This window comes from Lathamus discolor, chromosome 2, assembly GCF_037157495.1.
Source record: "Lathamus discolor isolate bLatDis1 chromosome 2, bLatDis1.hap1, whole genome shotgun sequence".
NCBI lineage: Eukaryota > Metazoa > Chordata > Aves > Psittaciformes > Psittacidae > Lathamus > Lathamus discolor.
The window spans coordinates 112,043,468-112,063,767 of record NC_088885.1 but is presented as its reverse complement, the minus strand read 5'-3'; the positions used below and the strand labels follow the sequence as shown (position 1 = coordinate 112,063,767).

The following is a 20,300-nucleotide window of genomic DNA, read 5'->3' as shown; positions in this document are numbered from 1 at the left end:
CTGATGCTACAATAAAAAGCTCTTTTAATATTAAACAATCTTGTTTATTTTTTAAATGGAAGACTTATTATTACACTTGTCTCTGGTGGAAGCCTGCAAAGGACCTAATACCATCCTGTTATTTCATATACTCTCATAGCAACCAGAGAAAACAGCCCCTCAGAGAGCCCAGGGGTGTGTGTTTGTAGTGCCAGCAGACACCTCTTTTATTTGCCAGGACATTTGTCTTGAAATCAAAGCCAAACATTCTAAATTCAGTCCCTGGGGCGCTATATTCAGCTCACGCTTCACTAAGTCTGTGCTGAGTTTTGCAGAAAGAAGAGTAGCTATCCAGTATCTCTTAGCAGACAATAGCGTTTGGTCCTAACATAGTGATATGCCAACAAGGGCAACAACAGACTTCTACTAAAATGCCCTGTAGTTTGCATATGCATGAGATGACGTGAGCTCTGTATTTGCATATCTGAGATGCAGTGAAGGGATGCCTCTATTTAAGGTAAAAGAGTCTCACCTTCTGAGAAAACTTGCCCTAGCGTGCTCTGTGCTGAGTGCTGTGGTTATGGGATGGGTAACACCTGTCCCACCCTCAGTGCAGATTTCCAATTCTAGTTGGTTGGAAGGATGATAACGCTGTTTGAAATTTTTTTCATCAGAAAAACTTAATGAAATATGACATTTAAATTCTTTTCCTAAGGAAGAAATTCCTGTGAAGTCAAATTCTGAGAACATCTGCACATGAAAGACACGTTGAGGAAAAATTAAAACCCCAGATTTGTTTACAATCTTTGTTCTTCAAAAGCTTTGTTCTTCCACAAGCTTTTGCAAGAAAATGCTGGTTTCTTACAGGGCCATGACACAGTCTGTCTTACATGTTTTACTTTTACATTATTAGAGGTGAAGTCTCTTTTACAAGGTGTGCCAGAGCAGCAGCATGGTAGTTGTTAGGGTGGCCCAGTAGCATGGCAGAGTACTTACTCATTTAGCCTCAGGGGCAGACTTCAGTGCTGGAACCTCCAGTCTTGCAAAGTACTTGACCATGTTTTCACTATGCGTCTATGTAACAGAACACTTCTGCATGAACATATAAAAGCTAAATGAAACTACATTGCTATACAGGATGAATTTCTTGTTATGTAGAACAACGCTTCAATGAGCTAGACTCTTAGGATTCCAGAACCAGGATTTAATGTTTGGTTTGATATGTGATGAGAGCCAGCGCTTGTGCATACAGAATGAAAATGTTACCATGGTTTGTTATGAGTTAGACTGTGGATTTTGGTAATTATTTCCTGAGCATGGCTGTATACCTGCTGTTACACGGCATAATGGCTTAAGAATGAGAACTGGATTCAGTTTGGTTTGGTTTTGTGAGGAAAAGTGGCATCACTTCAACACAGTGTAAGATGGATGTATTTGTTCTTAGGATGGAGCTTCCGCAATTTTCCTGGCAGCACAAGGAGGCTATCTGGATGTCATCCGATTGCTACTTTCTTCAGGAGCAAAGGTTAACCAGCCACGGCAGGTAAGCTCAATACTTGAGGGCAGAACTGGGATCTGATTTTTTACAGTTATGAAAAATTAACACTGGAATTTTCTCCAGGCATCAGATTCCCATGGAATTATTTCCCTGGAAAGCAGATTGTGGGGTCTCAGAAGAATGGAGTAGAGGGGGAGAATCACCTCCCCTCAACCTGTTGATTGCACTTCTTTTGATGCAGCCCTAATCCTGCAAAAACGTAAAACCAGTGGTAACCATAAGCATGAAATTAGCTCCTCTTCAGGCAGCGGGGCTGCTGTTTGATCATTAAATGATCAAACATTGATCATTTGAGTTAGATTTGTGGCTGGTTCAGAGGTCCCTGCTAGGGAGCTAAAGGTTAGATCCACCCCCTGCATCACTGTGTGCAAGAGACTTCCTAGGTGTCAAACTATTTATGGGATACCCAGCATACATGGTGTACAGATAAAAATAAAAGCTCTCTTGGTTTCAAAAAAAGGGTTCCTTAATTGTTCAGCTGTTTCTTGACTCTAAAATTGGTGCTTAAATGGCACATTTAATATGCTGCTTTGAGTCGCCAGATGTGGGAATTGCACAGCTAGCTTTACTCCCAACACGTAGAAATGTCTGGTTAGAGACAGGGCTTCCAAGGAATCTTTGCCTGCTTTAATAAACTCTCCTGTGTGGTCTGCTTGAAACCCTTCAGGCAAGGTTGCTGTCCTGAGTCTTCACTGCACATTTTAAATTGATGGGATAAGGTCTTGTCCTTGCAATCAGTCACATATGTCTGCCAGGTGGCTGTGATCACTGATTTGCAGCACCTAAAAACTCATCAGGCGAGAGCAAACAAATGTGAAAACTCTAATAACAGTAGACAGCATGGCATGTGACAAGCTTTGTCAGGCATTTTCAGTATTTCCTTTCACCTACACCAAAAGCCTAACAAATCATAGCCTGGCAGCAGAGATTGATCTATATGACTTATACTGCACCTGTAGGTCTGTGTAGCCTACTTGCTGCTCTGTACAGTAAGGAAACTAGATTAGCATTTTATGTGTTCAAACTAAAGCAATTTTCCTGCTGCCCCCTCCTGCACCTCTCCAGCACTGGAACTGTGCTGGCAGCTACTCCCTGGACTGCTGCTTTAGCTGCTCCTAGGCTTCCTCCACACTGTCTCCCAAGATCAAGATTAAAAAATGTTAAAAACTGTTAATTCACACAGTCTAAAAGATCAGTGGAGTAGGATAGACCAAGGTGTGCATTAATGCCTTTTGGGCTGGTCAAAATAAAGTTGGGGTGCCTTAGATTTAGCTGAACCATGTTGCCATAAAAACTGCATCCTGCTAACCCTAACAAACCAGCTAATTCTTCTGACTATATTTTTAGGTCTCTAATCCAATTTCTACAGCAGAACGTTTCATGAGGCATTTTTAAATCTTAGTTGAGGCAAAGACTTGACTCTGTGTGAATGTTCCTCCTGGCTCTGTTTCATCTCTGGCAGGATGGGCTTACTGTGCTTCAGGGTACCTCCAATCCCTGCTAAAATTATGCCTGGATAAATCTGTGGCATTTGTATTTGGGCCCACTGTAATCTGAAACATTTCCTTAATAAATGGAACATTTTTACTGTTTAATTAGTAATGGTTGGATGGACTTCGGTCTCTCACCAACAAATCTGTACTTTGTTCGAAGGTGGCATGCTGGTTATGAGGAATGTAGCTCTAGATGGAGCAGTTGCGATGCCAGATGACTCTTACTGTCAGTTACAAGCTACATTGCCCTTGCTGCTGTAGGAAACTCCTCTAAGCAGCATAACATCGAATACAGGGCTGCAGAGTGCAGGTGTGAGTTCATGCTTCTTCGTCATGGTATCCAAGTTTTCCTATCTACCTTCTGAATTTGGGGGCTTATTCATGTGCCTGAGTGCTTGCATTTGTCCTGTATGTCTCCTCCTGCTGCTGTAGCGGGTACCAGTTCCTCTTCAGGCTCATGTCCCATCTCCCAGTCCCATGGAGGTGCTCATGACACCGTAGAGCATCTCAGATGGCATTGGCTATCCGTGTGCAGGCCCTTCAGCTCAGCTCTCACAAGACTTAGTAGTGAAGCTTCCTGGCGAGTTTCTTTCCTGACAATGTATTTTCTCTTGGATTTTAGCTGCCTTCTGTTTTTCCTAACATTGCAGAGCCGGGGAGGAATTCTTTTGTCATCTTTTTGTCTAGACAGAGCTTGGGGCAGTGTCTGAAGCCTGGTGCGAGAAGTATTTCTTTACTTCTTCAACTCAAAGCGAGAAGATTATCTGCCAATGATTTTTACACTGTTTTGGCAGCCTGTGTCCCAGCAGCCTCTAGTCTGACTGGGTAAGCAGGTTCCAAATACTCTGAAAATTAATGATTTTTTTTCTTAACAAACAATGTGCAATTACACATATATGTAAGCCAGTCAATGTATAGAGAGTATAGACTTCAGGCAAACAAGCAATTTGCTATTAGCAAGAATTGAAATGATGTAATGGTGTGACTAGACTGATGGGCAGAACAGTGGAGGAGATGATGCCGAGTAGCCTGAGAGTAGGGGCTCTCTGTACCTGAAAGTCCTTACTGGGAATCTGAGGGGTATTTTACTTCCCACCTTAATCTGGCCCTTTCTAAAACTCCAAGCCACAAGCAAACATTGAGATTCAAAGCTGCAAGGCAAAGTCATTAGCTAATGGATAATATAAAGAGCACTGGAAATTTTGGTTAGAGTATGTTTTGAACAGCTGGCTGCTAGATATAATGAGAGGTAGTCCATATATTCTAGCTTGTAATCAAATACAGAAATAAGCACAGCTTAAAAACATATGGGGTGTTTAACACTGTTCTAGGAATGTAGTGGTTTGCAGTCTGCTGGGTGGGCAGAGGGACAAGGAAAGGAAAACAGTTTTTGAACTGTCTTTCCCTATTCTCACTTTCTTTCTGACTTGTCTCTAAGCCCGAATGTCTGTTTACACAGGAATTCTCATGTGACCTTTTAGTACAACATACTATCTGTTTTGCACCATATAGCAACATGAAAATGGACAGAAAATTCATTTACTCCATATAAATTCTATATGCATTTGCATAAATCTGCATATTAGATGCTATTTGCTTAAGAGAGAAAAGCTGACAATGGTCAGTATGAGCACACCATCAACTTCATCATCATTCTTTTCAGGCTAAATCCTCCAAGACAGTCATCCTTTCTCACAATGTCTTTTTGCCTCTAGCCTATAGCTGAGATATTGAGGTTGATATTACCCAACACTTCTGTACCTTTTCATTTATACCTGGAAATATGAGTTGTTCTTACAGACTTTACTGTGAAAAAAAGAAAGCTGCTATGTTCTGCATGCTGTGCTTGTGCTTGCATTTCTTGTATAAACAGAAGTGTGGATTTGCACAGCATTGGTTCTTTATGCAGATTCAATTGTGGGAGCAAATTCAACTGCTCTCTTTTCCAAGTTTTATAGGCTTTTTCAGTGCCCCTATTGCTATTTACTAGAGCCCTCTGGTGGGGAGAGATTAGAAAAATATGAAGTATTGCAGGGAAAAAGCTATAAACTGGAGAGGGACGGTTTTTGCCATCACACTAGCATCACATACACTGTATACAAGAGAGCCTTTGTTATTTTAGAATCAGAAAGAACACTCATTGTATTAACAGGATACATACTAGAATGAGGTCAGTCACTAATTTAAATTAATTAATCTATAGAGAAATGATACAAGAGTGGGCAAAGATCCTGTTCCTTACCATTTGAGAAGACTGAAGATCTCAGAATGTGCATTTGCTCTTTCTCAGAATCAGAAATAGGGAAACTCAGAATATCATGCCAAAGAAAGAAATAACTCTTCTGTTTCTTTGAAAGGATTAAGTCACTAGCCCATAGAAAGCAGAGAATTTGTGCAACAGTGGTTTTTTGGACAGCAAGTACAAGTCATATGAATCTTCAGCTGGCACTAAGGAGAGAGATTTATTCTTTAATTAAGGTAGAAATACCTTATTTAAAGTAAAAAGTTGTTTTCTCCTGAAACTTCTCATTAAGATTCTTTTGGAATCCCCAGTATAATTTGTCTTCCTTTTCCCTGCCAAGTCTTCAGGCTGCTGTGGTGGTGAGCGGAACTGGCGACTGCTGAAGGCAGAGGCAGGCACCCTGCTACACGAGGCTTCACTTTTATGTTAAAGTCCATACAGGAAAAGCCTTTTGTTAAGGGCCCACAAGAATCAGTTTGGCACCACATAACTGCTGGAGTCCTGTAGTGTGGAGAATCAGGCTGTTTAGAAGCAAAAGGAGGAAAAGACACAAAACTAAATTCCAGTTGAAGAGAGAAACACTTCTAGCACTTCAATTCACCTTTGCCTTTGGGATGACAATCAATCACAAAGTCTAGCTCATTCTGAATGTGCATTTTATTTTCTGAAGTTTTCTGCTCAAGTAATGATTGCACAGGACAATTTTTCCAAAACAGATTATTTGATGTTGGATTCCTTGATAATTTTCTTGTTTTCTAGTGGAGTTGTTGAACACAAAATTTGTGAAACACTCACCACCAGTGTAAGGCAGGGTGTTTTTAACAGATTCCCTGAGGACAGGTAACGTAACTTCATGTTGAAAGCTGGTGATCATCTTGCATTGCTCCTTAACTTCTATAAACAACCTCTACTCCACATGTGCAGAGACCCAGCTACAGAATCTCCCCATGCACGCTGTTATTTGCCTGTATCTTCTGTTACATCTAGCCACCTAGAGTTCAAAGTACACTTTGGCCTTTACATTTCAGACTTCCACATGTATTTGAGGTACAGCTGTTAAGATAAAGTGGCTTTTAACTGTTCAGACAGTAATGCATGTTTCAGGCCAACTACATAAGAGAAAGCAGCTAAGGATGACTCTACTCCACAACTGGAGCAGTTTCGTTTTGACTTGTTACGCCAAGCTCCCATGTGCTTCTGGAAGCAAATCTGCATATGTCTGTGATGAGGGATTTAATTGGGGTTGAAGTACATCCAATCCAGTAGGCAGACTTGGGTGGTAAAACACCAGAGAGCACAGGATCTCAAAATGAAACCATTAGCAGTCTTACTCTGTTTGCAGGATGGGACAGCTCCCTTGTGGATTGCATCGCAGATGGGTCACAGTGAAGTGGTACGAGTAATGCTGCTTCGTGGAGCTGAGCGAGATGCCGCCCGGGATGTGAGTAGACTTCTTCCTGTGCTCTGTCTGCAGCTTAACACCGCCTAGCTTTTTCTGAGGCTGCAAGTCTGCCTGGTGTCCCCAGGGTCTGTCCTGTTTGCCATGATGTAAAGTCCCAACATGGGCTCCCTTTCTCCCATTGTGTCTAGGACATCTTCCTGGAGGGACCTTCTGGAATAAGGGAATGGAAATGTCTGTATAAAGATGTCTATGGTGTCACTGGTTCATTTTACCCCGAAGTTTTCACCTGCCAAAGCAACAATCCTCCTGATGCTCTAAAACCACAGCATATGCTGTGGAGTTGTCTCCTCAAAAATTTTGAGCAGAGAAGACCCTCTTCTCAGAGGTGTGGGGGAAAGCTGGTGTTTCCCTCCAGCCAAGGGGAATGCAGGTAAAGCATTGCTAACAACTGGACTGACCTTCCTGTCTCCTTCAAAGGACGGTACGACTGCTTTACTGAAGGCTGCCATTAAGGGGTACAATAATGTGATAGAAGAGTTGCTGAAATTCTCTCCAACTCTTGGCCTGCTGAAGGTTAGTAGTGAAACACATGGATTTTTAGACAGGAACTCAAGAATGAGTTTCTGATGAAAGATCTGACGTTTATGACTATGACAGAGGAAGATTACAAGGAGCTTGAGCCAAAAAAAAAAAAAACCAAGAGAAAAATTAAATTATCTTATTTAGCCTTTAATGCCACACACAAATTAATCTTTTCAAACAAAATTGTGAGCTTGATTTATGGAATAAGGAAGCTTAGAAATCATAGAAGGAATTTTCCTGCTTTTCATCATTTGTTTTTATTCTTACTGTAAATGGACTGCTCTTAACAGTGAATTCTTAGCACTGTATGTGGCCTTCTATTGCATTTTGTCAGCAAAATAGTACCCTAAGAGATCTGTTGTGAGCAGATTCTCTACTTGTTTCTGTTTTCATCTGAAGTCAGAAAGTGACTTGAAAAATAACACATTTGGAAGCTACTTTTTAATAGCTCATCTAATTATATGTATCTATAAATCACATACTTTGATAGCCTCTGTGCATGCAACACTGGCAATTTTGATGTGCTTGAAAATCCAGGTGGCATTAACTTAGTTGTTAATTACAAGTATGAAATAGCTTCCACACTTATTTGAACTGTCAATTTGCAGCCACGGACAAAAGGCCAGCCACAAAAAAAAATCCCTATTCAGCTGTCTGACACTGAGACCATTAATCATCAGAGAAAGAAGATAAAATGCACAGATGGTTTCCATTACTGCTTGCACTTCAGTTTCACCTGCTAATGGCTGGTTTTGCCAGGCAGAAGCAAGTGCTGTGTCCATTTCACCTCTAATCAATTGACAAGGGTAACGTTTAAAAGGAAATACTGCTGTGGTGAAGTGAATTTGACTCTCTTTTTTATTAAAGCATTTAAAATCACCTCCTTCATAGCCCGCTAGCCTATCAGCACCCTGTCTACACCAGAAACTATACTTTTAATGACCTAATTTCTTCCGTGTTACTTCTTTCTTGTTCGTAGGTTTGTTCTTTGCAAACATTCGTGTTTCACTGCCTTTGGTTTTCTTCCCATGCACGGTACAAACATCTCCATTGGTATTTTCTAGAACGGGACCTCTGCTCTCCATGCGGCCGTCCTGAGTGGCAATGTGAGGACAGTGGCACTGCTCCTTGAAGCAGGAGCAGACCCATGCCTGAGGAACAAGGTACGTCCTGGCACACTATCCTGGGCAAGGAGCAGGTTGGAAACAGTGCGCAGTGGAGCCATGTGTGCGATGGAGACAGTGGCAGCCTATGTTTCTGTGTTAGTCCATAGTTGCCTCCTGTTCCTCTCCTGAAGCATCACCGTTTAGTTCATTCATTGCTGTACATGGGTATCTATAAGGGTGCTGGGCAGTGCCACTGGTTATGCTGGTTCTTGTGAAGTAACATCAATCTAAGAATATGCAAACCATGCACTCACTCACTCAAGCACCACAAACTGCTAACTATAACTACTCATGGGCTAACTAGGTTGCATTTCAGGAAAAAAAACCCATATATTATGTTCTCGTAAGTCACAAGTTACACCATACCTCCCTATGGTCGTGTAAGAATGATATTTCTGCAGCAAAAGAAATGTGTATCTGGGTGCCCCTGATAAGAAAACTTGGTTAGAATTCAGGACAATGCTAATACAAAGAAATCCTGCATTACATGTATCTTTACAATATCTTGCTGTAGATAAGTAGATAAGTAAGATACTGTAGATAATCTGCTAGTTTAGTGAAATAGTTTCATATTCTTTTTATAACAACAACTTTTCTGCAGAAAAAAAATGGTCTTTGTTTTTGCCTGTGAAGTATTTTAACATTACATGTTTGCTAATTTCCATGTAAATGTCTTCCTCTGACTTGTGTTTATGAACTATTTGTCTCTAGTATTTGATATCTAGCTGGGTTTGCTAAGCTGTGCATGGGTGGTCTGGTATTTACTTCTTGTTTATGACTGGGTGAATGACAGTTTGTAATACAAGTAACCCAGCACATACCTTCTGAATGTTTTGGTCATATAATATAAGATCTGTGCCTGTTATTTCTGTATCATTCCACTTGATGGCAGCAAAGTTAACGACTCGCGTACAGTAGCTCGTATTAACGGGCATTTTGATTTGCCGCTGTCAGCCGGACAACACACAAGATTTTTCTGCTGCTGGTGGTGATTTGCAGCAGAAGGCTGTGCAGTATGAGAAAGTCTATGGCTGCAATCTCTCCTACTGATTTTTTTTTTAATGACAAGCAATTTGGCACAACAGAGTACATTTGCAGGACAGAATTCCTGATTTTCAGAAGTAGCTTCATTATAAAAACAGTTACCAAACTTGTATTCAATACACATAGAAGACCAAACTCTAATGTTCTATTACCAATCCTACAGAATAGCACGGATTGTTTCATAGCAATTAAAGTATTCCCTCGGATATTTATGGACTTTGTTTGGGCTTTGGTACTTAAAGACCTGCCTCATCTCCTGAAAAAATCTGTACTTCCGTGGCAGAAGCATAGGGAGCGCAAGGGATACCATTTAACCTGGACAGTCAGCACAAAATAAGATGACCACTTCAAACCCACACTGAGACTATTTTTAAGACTCAAGTGGGAATTGCATGCTGAAAGGTGATTTCTTAAGGTATCTCTAACAGTGGTGGGACAACATTGGAATAAACCCATCACTATAATGCCCAGTAGCGTCTTCTGTAAAGTTGAATGTTGTTAAACGATGTTTTGGAAATCCTTGTTCATTTCTGCTAACCAAAGGGTATTTTCATTCAAGGCAAATGAACTTCCAGAAGAACTAACAAAAAATGAACGCATCCTCCGACTCCTCCGCATGAAGGAAAAGCAAGGAAAAAGCTAATGCAGCCCTGTAGCAAATATGGTTTGACAGAGATGCACCCTGACCACAGTAGCATGACTGTAAACCTAGGTTGCCCAAGAAGGGCTTGTTGGAACAGTTTGCAGAACTGATTAGCCCCTCCAGTACGCGCTCCCTGAATGCATGAGGCCCTTGCCGTGGGGTCACCACGGGCTAGGACCTCTGCCTGGCATTGCTGAACGCAGGACTGCGACGAGAGCAGGGGCTGGCCTGGGAGTTGCCTTTGCACTGCAGCCCCATGGTGCTGCTGCCCTCCCTTTGCTGACAGTGCTAGCTCAGACCATTCCTCTCTGCCTCCAACTGCCACATGAGGCTAGAGGTGCGATCCCACCTGTGACATCCCAACAGAAAAAGTCCTCCTGTCAGCCCAGTTCTTTGATAACATTTTGGCTACTACATGAAGCTCCATGAAAGATGATTCAGAGAGTTACAAATGATGCCAAAAGCTACCAACCAAACAATAAGCAAGATGTCCTCCTCAGTTGTAGCATCTTGATCTGTCAATCTGTCCAGCAACAGGAAAACAGCAGAGCAGCTGATAGCATTTTGCAATGTGTACACAGTGCTATGGGGATCCATCCCTAACCCTGCTGTCTAGGTACATGGATAGGGGAGGACCAGTTACTGGGCAAACCAACCAGGACATATCATTCACTGGTGCAAGTCCATCAGAAATTCAACTGTTGGGCACAACAGCACAGATGTTGTATAAGTGGTAGGTATATACGTATGTTCTGCATGTGCATATATATGTGACACTATGGTTTACTACCCACAGCTACTATGCAATGCACTTGTCCCCCAGGTCTGTGAAAGGAGTTAAGGGAGAAGCGCACAGTGTACAGGTCTTTCAGCAGTTAGTAAGAGGGCTACACATAGCCACATGCAAACGGGATCACTAATTGATGCAGGCACGGAAAATGAACTCTCAACAACAATTTTGGCTTTTGTTGTGGTTGTGACACTTAGACACGCTACCAGTTCCTGTGTGCGGAAGGCAGTGCAAATTGCAGATGGTTTGTGAAGAGCTATGTTTGAAACATGCTGATGAAAGATACCCCATTAAACCCCAGTCATTTTTGTAGTATAAATAGTATATACTACATCTTCTTAGCCAAAAAAAAAAAATAAATAAAAAAAAAAATTGGAGTTTATTTTACAGTGAGTTGAGATATAAAGTTAGCTCAGTACATAAATCCAGGCACTTCAGCTGCCTTCAAAACTTGACAAACTACTGAAAAATTACTTTAAAAGCAAAAGACGGGGAAGATTGTAAAGAAACCAAATATTCCCTGCTTAAGAGACATCTGCCTAGGATTCAGCTGAACTGTTGAACTTTTGCTTCAGTGAGTTAAGAAAAAACAACCAACCCACATTATTTTAGTGAGCCAGCACAAAGTAATGTAATTTACTCAGTGCAAATTAGCTATATGTCTTACCAATCCTAAAGTTATTCTTTTTGTAAGTTAGGTAAGAAGTCATAGTTCTGTTGAAGAGAACGGAAGTGGGCGTACCTTTGCTTGCAAGCTGAAATTGCTGTTCAATTTCTGTTCAGCATTAGAAAGGAAAGCTTTAAGTTTTCCAACAATATAAGAAAACACCAGAGAAATCTATTTGTTTAGGTAATTCATGCTGCTGTATTTTTAAATTAAAATAATGTTGTGCCTAACAGAAACTTGCAGACTAACTGGTACAGAACCAAAGAATTATGCAAGATGCTTTAAGCATGACTGTATCCAGGGATAAGTTCTGCAAAAGACTAAAAAATACTGTATATGCAGCAATCCCAAGAGCCTTATTGGGAACTTAAATTCCACAAACATTACATGGGACTGGACTCCAACTTCTTTAATAAGCAACACTGGAGAGGATAGTTTTATTCACAGCCCCCATTGGGCTGAAGATGAACATACTGTTTTGGGGAATGCTAGAGGGACTCTAGGCAGCCCAGCCTCAATATCGACCTTTCTCCCTAAACTTTCCTCAGATCAACACCTGGGGACAACCACACGCTTATGGTGAAAAGCCCTTTCACAGTTGTAAAGGAGGAGGATGATCATCAGGTGGTCTTCAGTAGTCATACTGGGTGAGCAATATATGCTCTAAATATCAGACAGGCTGTAATGATCAAGCAGTCTTGCTACAAAATGTGGAAGCATCCACTGTTGGTGAGGGCCTCCTACTTTTTCCTGATAGCAGAGCACAGAAGTGAGGACAGGGCAAGCCAACAGTGGTCCTGTGACAGCTGGAGTAAGCAAGCTGAGACAACAACATACAGGTGTTCAGTATCTGCAGGTAGCCTCTCCTTTCTGCCAGATGTATTTCCTTGTGAGAGTGGTCTCACCCCAAAGGGGGCAGCTACTCAGGAAAGAGCTTCTTCTGGAGTTATGCCTGTCCATGGGAAGATGTGTGTCTGCTCCCCACCATTTAGAGTCGGACTTTTCAAGTTGTGTGTCCAGCTGCCTCTGTGACTTGCCACCACAGCCAGGGCTGTCATGCAACATGAGAAGAATGGGGTGCTATGCCCGGCACAGAGCATCTTCTGACCACCTTCTGAGAGGGTGCAGTTACCAGGTCCTCTTCTTATAAGTAATATGGGGCTATAACTGACTTTTCTTATTTCTAAACAGAATTTGACATGTGGGGCTAGCACAGGTTGAAGGGATAGGCTTGCAGCAACCTCCTTGCTCTCACTAGTGTTGGCTGATATGCATATGAGCTCTGTGTAGCGAGCTCCATGGTGGAGAAATGGCAGCAAAGTCTTTCTCTGCCCCATCCAGGCTGAAGTTGAATCTAACTTCAGCAAAGATACTACTCAGCCAACACGGGACCTTCAGGCATGGAAACCTTCCCACTGGGAGCATGTTTCATCTCTGACCTTTCAGATAGTAGGCTGCTAAAAGTTTTGGGTTCCCTGTAACAAAAAGGTGCTTATTCTGCCTGTAGATGGGCCTGAGAGATGCAATACTGTTTCTCACCATGCAATTGAACTTCTCACAAAGAAACCTTAATAATTCTTAATGTTCATGCAGCTGCTGTTATCTTTAAAGTGCTCAGTAAATATTGCTGTGGTTTGTTTGTTGTTCTAAAACGGAAACCTACTTTCTCTTTGTGGCTGAAGTGATTCACTAATATTGACAGTAGCTCTTTGCATAGTTGTTGTGCCTTTTGTGCAAGGCTTTCAAAGTGCTCTGCAGACACTATTACCTTTGTAAGCTCAAAAATGCACTGCTGGGGGAGGCAGCAAAACAGATTATTTCATTCACACATCAGTGAAATGCAGCAGCTGTTTATCAGTTCATGTCAATAGACAAGAGTAAATTTAGACTAGAAATTAAGGACCATTAAACCCATTTCACAGATGGCAGGATGAAGCCTGGTACCACATAATGATATGAAATAGAACTGGGACCAGCCCAAATTGTTTTTTTGAGTTGGGTTTTGGGGTTTCGCTCCCCCCAAAAGTGCCATATATATATATCCATCTTACACCCCCAAAAAATCAGCTCCACTAGCATACTGCTTTTAGGATTGCCTCTCTGCACATTAGGATCCAGGGGCCCAGTGTGCTGGGATTTATGCAGATGCTACAGCCTGGTGACTTCCCATCAGCTGCAAGTGAGCACAAAGGATTTGCAACCAAGAACAGACTACACAAATGAATCAAGGAAAGCTATAGGGCATCTTTCTTTAATTTCACTAGTATTAATCCATTGCAGAATGGGGATGAGTACAAGGAAAGGCCCATGTTGTATAGACAGAAGTAGCATCCCAACAGGTCACGGCGTAGCCTCAGATGTCCTAAATACAGGGACCTCTTCATTTAAGATGATCACTGCAGTGCATTGTGCAGGGACATCTATTTAGTAATGATACAAAAGGAGTGTTGTACCTCCTGACTTACACATGCTGTTCCCTTGGAGCAAAACCATGTCACTATTGATCCACCCACCTTTCTTTAGTTTAGAAGAGCTAAGAGGATTAGCGCACCACATCAAACAGCTGCAGGTCATATTTAATGCACTTGTAACAACGAGAGTTATTTGCCTCAGAGTCGGTGCCTAATTGCAAGAATAATTAATGTTTCTTTATTCAGACAGTCATGGTGACTAGTGGGAAATCTGCAAGTAAACCAAATCTCATGTTGTCTCAGAAATGTCAAAATTGGTGTACAGAAAATGAGGTAGCACAAACCCCAGCCCATTTGTACTTCATTTAAATTGAACACTGAACAGACAAAATACTACCTTTGTCTGGACCCCTTGAGTCAGCAGTGTTAAAATGTTAATGCTTACTACGAGTCCAACCAAAGATTATACACAAGGCTCTGTTTTTCAGAACCAGAATATTGTGGTGCATACACAGGACTAAATGGAGTTGTGCCTTCTTACAGTGGCTCTGCACTTGGTCCTTGGGAATATCACAGTAGTTTCACAGTTTTCTGAATTCCACAGTTTGTTTTGACATGCCATTTTATGCATTTGATGAAACTTACATAAATTTGTGTAACTCCATATAAGACTAACAACAGAGATGTTGCTTTGCTAAAACACTTTTTTCCATACCATAATTTCAATAAAACTTAATATACTACTTGGATTATCCTGTCTGCATACTTCAATATTTCTTTCCTTTCTTCTGCATTCTACTCTTTCTCTTTATAGAATACCAGAATTAATTTCCTGTTTAAGTAAAGACCACTTTGTTCTATCCCACTTGATTGACTAGACTTCTATTATTTTCCAGGTCTTTACAGATGAGATAGCATTCACAGAACAAATAAAGCCAACGTCCTGGCTTGAGAAACAGGAAAACTTAATTTAGCATGATATAATGAGGTTTGTTTCAAAGACCCAGACATCACTGACAGACTCCCCTTGACATTAACATCCATTAGGTCAGATCTGAAGGGAAGATTATAAAAAGCAACTTAGGAACCAAGACTGTATTTCCATTTATTTTGTCAAACATGTCTTGGTGGTTCTGTTACTATTCCTAAATCTAAAACTGGCCCTTACACTGATCTGACCTATTTCAGTTAAAAAAAGAAGTCAATAGCCTCCTGATATCCTTATTATGGTATGCTGTGGATTATGTGTGTTATAAAGGGGGAAAAGAGTCTACACCAAAAGCCACATTTTTGATCTTATGTTTGACATCCCAGGCTTTTTGCCTTATTCCTACAATTTTCTATTGTGATGAGCTACATTTTGAATCATTGTCAAAAATTCCTACAAGTCGCAACTCAGTAAAGCACCTCCATCTATTCAGAGAATGTAAAGAGAAAGTGCTGTGACCTTTTCATGGCTTAAATCACTATGAAGGATGATTTCTGGTACCAGAAAACTCCTTAGATTTGCACATGAAAGCATAACAAAAGTGTCAAGAAGCTGAAACTAGACAAATTCATGCTTCAAGCTGTGGATTTTCAAGAATGAAGATAAAATTGCTGAGATGATGCCTTCATCGTTTGAGTTTTGTTGGTTTTTTTTTTTTTTAAATAATTACTTTTCATTCTGAAAGAGTCATTTCACCTGAAACATTTTGTGGTTGATGCAGAAACTAACATCATGTAATCATAATAGTCTCCTTGTTCTGAAAATATATGAATCAATACATTTTTTGCTTAATCTCCTCAGTGATTTAAAGAGATGCTAACTCTCATGAGGTCAATAACAAGACCATATGCCTAGCAACTGTGGCTGTAGCTGAACGGCATGGCAAAATGAAATCTGAGACACATATCTAAGTTGTCTCTAAATCCATTTCACTCTCACGATGTTGACAAGGCATTTTAACTGGGCTAATGTTTTAATGTCCTGCTTTTAATGTTGAGTAAGTTCTCTCAGAGCTGGCATGAGGGCTGCGTAGTGCTGCACCTTGCCAGAAAGCAGGGATGAGCAGAGCAATCTGGGATGTGACAGTGGGGAACACAGCTAAGCCAGGAAGGGAAAAGGGATGGAACTTTTTGCTATGGCAAATGTTTCACTGGCTTGGATGCACAGGTGGAGCACAACATTAACCTACAACACAGATTTGAAGCAGACTGCAATTTTGTATGTACTGCACAGATGTGTTCTTACATGGTATATATGTTACATGTATGTATACACACTTTGTATCCAGCATATGGGTTTAATTCCCTTGGAAAAGTGATACCAGAACCTTGTGGTCTGCCTGTCCAGACTAGATCACATGAAGAGGCAGAAGAACTATATCACTTTCCGAAGACTTCCAGAACAGTCCCTGCAAGCACTCCTTTGGCCATACTACTGCATCAGACCGTACTAACTGGGACAAACTATTATAAAACTGACAAAAGGTCTTCAAGTCCAGCCATAAACAGGGTGTTCCTCAGGTCAGCTGTGGCTCATAAACCTGTCTCCTGTCTCTCCTGCCAAGTCAGATTTTGGTAGTGCCCTCAGGGACTTCCCTGTGACAGTTCTGCCCATATTCTCTACTTCAACAGCAATCCTGAGTTACTCACCATGTGAGCAGCATGGTGCTCACAGGGGCTTAGTAAACTGACATTAATGAAACCCAGGGCATTCATTATATACAGTCATTAATAGGTCAAACCTTGAATTTGTTATCATATCAGTGCTTATACACAGTACCTGGCTCAAGTACACCCTGCACCTCTTTGCTCACAATAACAAGTGCAGCATGTCTCCAGACTCTACTGCAATAATAAACTACATTTCTAAAGTGTTTTCCTTCAACAGCTCACTGGCTGACACCTGGGTTTGGAGCTCTTGGGCCACATGTTGCCATGCAATTGGCATCGCTTTACAAAAGAGAAAATTGCACTGGAGAGGTTGGGACTTGCCCAGATTGTCCAACAAATCTGTAGCAAAATTGGAACAAACTTTGAACAATTTGAATTCAAGTCCCAAGGTTTTGCTACTAGGCAATAAATAACTTTGCCTAATTGTAATAAAAACGAACAAGCTTCAATGACTTCAATGATAAATACAGAAAGGATGTGATCTTAAAAAGTAATTATATGATTTTCTAAGGTTAGGTAGGGACACACTGGCACAGTTTGGTAGAGGAGCCATCAAAATACATTAGGGCAGATACAAAGATGAAAAGATAAAAAGACTTGATTCAGCATCACTTGACATACCACATGTATATTTAAGTAAGTACGGGCAGCATCAAGCAGATTGCAGGCAGTCCCCTCAGCCTGGTTTGATCACACATGGAAAGTCTGAAGCCAAGAGCATCTGACCGAAGTAACAGATATTGTGGCGTATATAATTAAAAGGCAAGCAGGCCTCCACAGGTGAGGAAGGCTGACAAATGAGAGCTCCTTACAACACCAAATAGGAAATACCAGTTTTGCTTTGTACAAGTATTATTCTGGTTTAGCTGGAAAAATAGGCTTGGAACAAGCTAGAGTGGTTTGGACTGGCTCTACGAAAAAAAATGGAGGTGTGAGAACCTGGGTGAAACTTCTCACTCACCTGTTGCAGCTTGTCTTCACACACATTGCAAGACATCCAAGGAGAATATCCCACTTTCCCATGTGCTTGTATATGGTGTTGCTTAACATAGCTCCCACTTCTTGGAAGTGCCTCTGGGTGCTATCTCAATAGAAATAATAAAGGCTAGCAATAAATTATGAAGAATAAACAGCGATGGACAGTTTAATTGATTTTGCAGCAAAGCAGTCACAGACTGTGCTTCCATTTGCGTGCAGCAGTAATTCTTTAGACAGGTTGCCATCTAGACATTGCAAGGTCATTACTACTGAGTGCTTGAGTTTCTAGTAGAAGCAGCAACACCAGTTTCATTTCTGCAATGAGTAAAACGATGGATGTACAGTAAGGCCTACACACCCCTGAAGGCAATGCTGAGGACTTTCCATCAAAGGTGTAGAACAGAACAAAGCAAGCAGCTATTTTACACAAGCTTCCTGGCAGGCACCTTTACACCATTCACAGTATCCAGTGAGGAAAAGAGCTGATTTAATCGTAACAGACAATTAAAGGACTATGTTTGGTGCCATGGAGTCATCAAGCTACACCCTGAGTGATGAATGAATGATGAAAATATTGGTCTTTTCTTCGAGGCAGCAAAATTTAGTTTTGTATATGCTGCTGAGAACCAGAGTAAATATTTCCCATTAGTCTTCCAAGTGGACAGTCCCTAACAGCTATGCATAATCCTGGGTTTAATCCCAGGGTTAAATCGTTTTAACTAGAGCAGCTACAAATGGGGATGGTCTTTTTTGGGCCATGTTTACCACAGAAAAGGCAATGAGCTGCTGGCAGCATTGATCTGGGTTAACTATTCAGGGCTACTTTTTCCCTGCCCGGAAGGAAAGAGATATCTTTAAGATGACACAATCAAAGATGTCAACTTTGTCATTGATAACATTCATGCAACTACACTTACATGCCTGGGAGCTGCTAGACTTAGCTCTGCATCCTTACCTGCTCTTACTGTTCCTTGCAGCTACCAAATAGGAGGATGTGGAGGAAGGGAGCTACACTCTTCTCAGGCAAAGAGGCACAGATTAAAGATAGAACATGGAAACAGCTCTTTAGATACAAGAAAAACAAAACAAAACAACCAAACCAAAAATATTTTACTCTAACTGTGGTCAAAGAGTGGAACAGTATGTCCAAAGAGGTCGTGCAATCTCCATCTCTGAAGCTATTCATAACACAACCAGACAATTCCCTGAGCCACCTGGTCTAATTGGATTCTGCTTTTAGCAGAATGTTGGACTACATGACTTTCCACAGGTCCCTGCCCAACGAATTTGCCTGTGAGATTACGACACCAAAACTAGTCTGCATTTTTGTCAGCAGATGGCAATATCAGCTAAATTACATATGTTATTCCAGCAGCGCATTGTGCATTACCCTGCCATGAAAGCAATAAGGCGGCTGGGAAATCAGAGAGGCTGCATGGGAATGTGTCCCACCCCACTTTTAGTGTGCCTCTTCCCAGCCAGATCCCAAACAAACTGATCCCAAACAGATCCCAAGCACAGCAGCAGAGTGCCATCAGTACTCCCAAAACTGATTGCAACACCAGTCAGGCCACCTGATATCAGCCCACAGCTCTGCCAGCAGCCAAAACCCCAGCAGTGTTCTTCTACCTGATAGCCTGATCAGCCTTGCATGGGAGTATTTATTTACATCACTTATATTTAATAGAATAACAGAATCACAGAATGGTTTGGGTTGGAAGGGACCTTAAAGATCATCTTATTCCAAATCCCCTGCCACAGGCAGAAACATCTTCCAGTGGACCAGGCTGTTCAAAGCCTGGTCCAACCTGGCCTTGAACACTGCCAGGGATGGGGCAGCCACAGCTTCTCTGGGCAACCTGTGCCAGGGTCTCACCATCCTCTCAGGGAAGAATTTCTTCCCATTACCTAACCTAAATCTCCCCTCTTGCAGCTTGCAGCCATTCCCCACCATCTTACCACTACCTTCCCTTGTAAAATGCCCCTCTCCAGATTTCCTGTAACCCCCTTTAGGTACTGGAAGCTGCTCTAAGGTCTCCCTGGAGCCTTCTTTTCTCCAGGCTGAACAAGCCCAGCTCTCCCAGCCGGTCTCCATAGCAGAGGTGCTCCAGTCCTCTGATCATCTCTGCGGCCTCCTCTAGACTCACTAAAGCAGGTCCCCATCCCTCTTGTGCTGGTGGCCCTACGCTGGATGCAGTACTGCAGGTGGGATCTCATGAGAGCGGAGTAAAGGGGGGCAACCACCTCCCTTGACCTGCAGGTCACACTTATTTATACGATTTATTGCAGCTGCACAGTAATACTACGCGGGATTGCGAGACTAATGCTCGGAAATCGTGGGTTAGTAACTTTGAGGTAAAATTAAGATGCTTTCGTTAAAGCCAGGATTTCTACAGCGCCTTTGACATTTGCAGACCACGCGGCTTGTCACTGCCCATGGCGCCCGGCCGGACAGGCGCAGCTCCCCCCGGCACCGGGCCCCCTTGCCGCCGCTGAGGCACTGAGAGGCCCGGCCCGTGCGGCCGTGGCGTGAGGCGCGGCCCCGCCCCGCCGCCGGGGGAGGCGGTGCTCGGGGGTGGGGCGGCGGCAGCGGTTGGCGGCGGTGCCCCCGCCGCTCCTCGAAGGGGCTGGCAGCAGCGCTCGGCCTGGCGAGAGCGGCCCTTCCGGACCTGCGCTTGCGCCGGCGC

General features: G+C 42.2%; 1 protein-coding gene across 1 annotated transcript in view; it reads left to right on the top strand.

Annotated features, from left to right (window-relative positions):
- The window catches only part of ANKRD29 (ankyrin repeat domain 29), a 29,099-nt gene extending 17,533 nt beyond the window's left edge, over window positions 1-11,566 (top strand). Inside the window, exons 6-10 of the mRNA XM_065669140.1 lie at window positions 1,424-1,522; window positions 6,615-6,713; window positions 7,152-7,247; window positions 8,321-8,419; window positions 10,026-11,566. Coding sequence (XP_065525212.1) covers window positions 1,424-1,522; window positions 6,615-6,713; window positions 7,152-7,247; window positions 8,321-8,419; window positions 10,026-10,109 — 477 coding nt within the window. The 3' untranslated portion in view covers window positions 10,110-11,566. The remainder of the gene's footprint in view (window positions 1-1,423; window positions 1,523-6,614; window positions 6,714-7,151; window positions 7,248-8,320; window positions 8,420-10,025) is intronic.
- The last annotated feature ends 8,734 nt before the right edge of the window (window positions 11,567-20,300 follow it).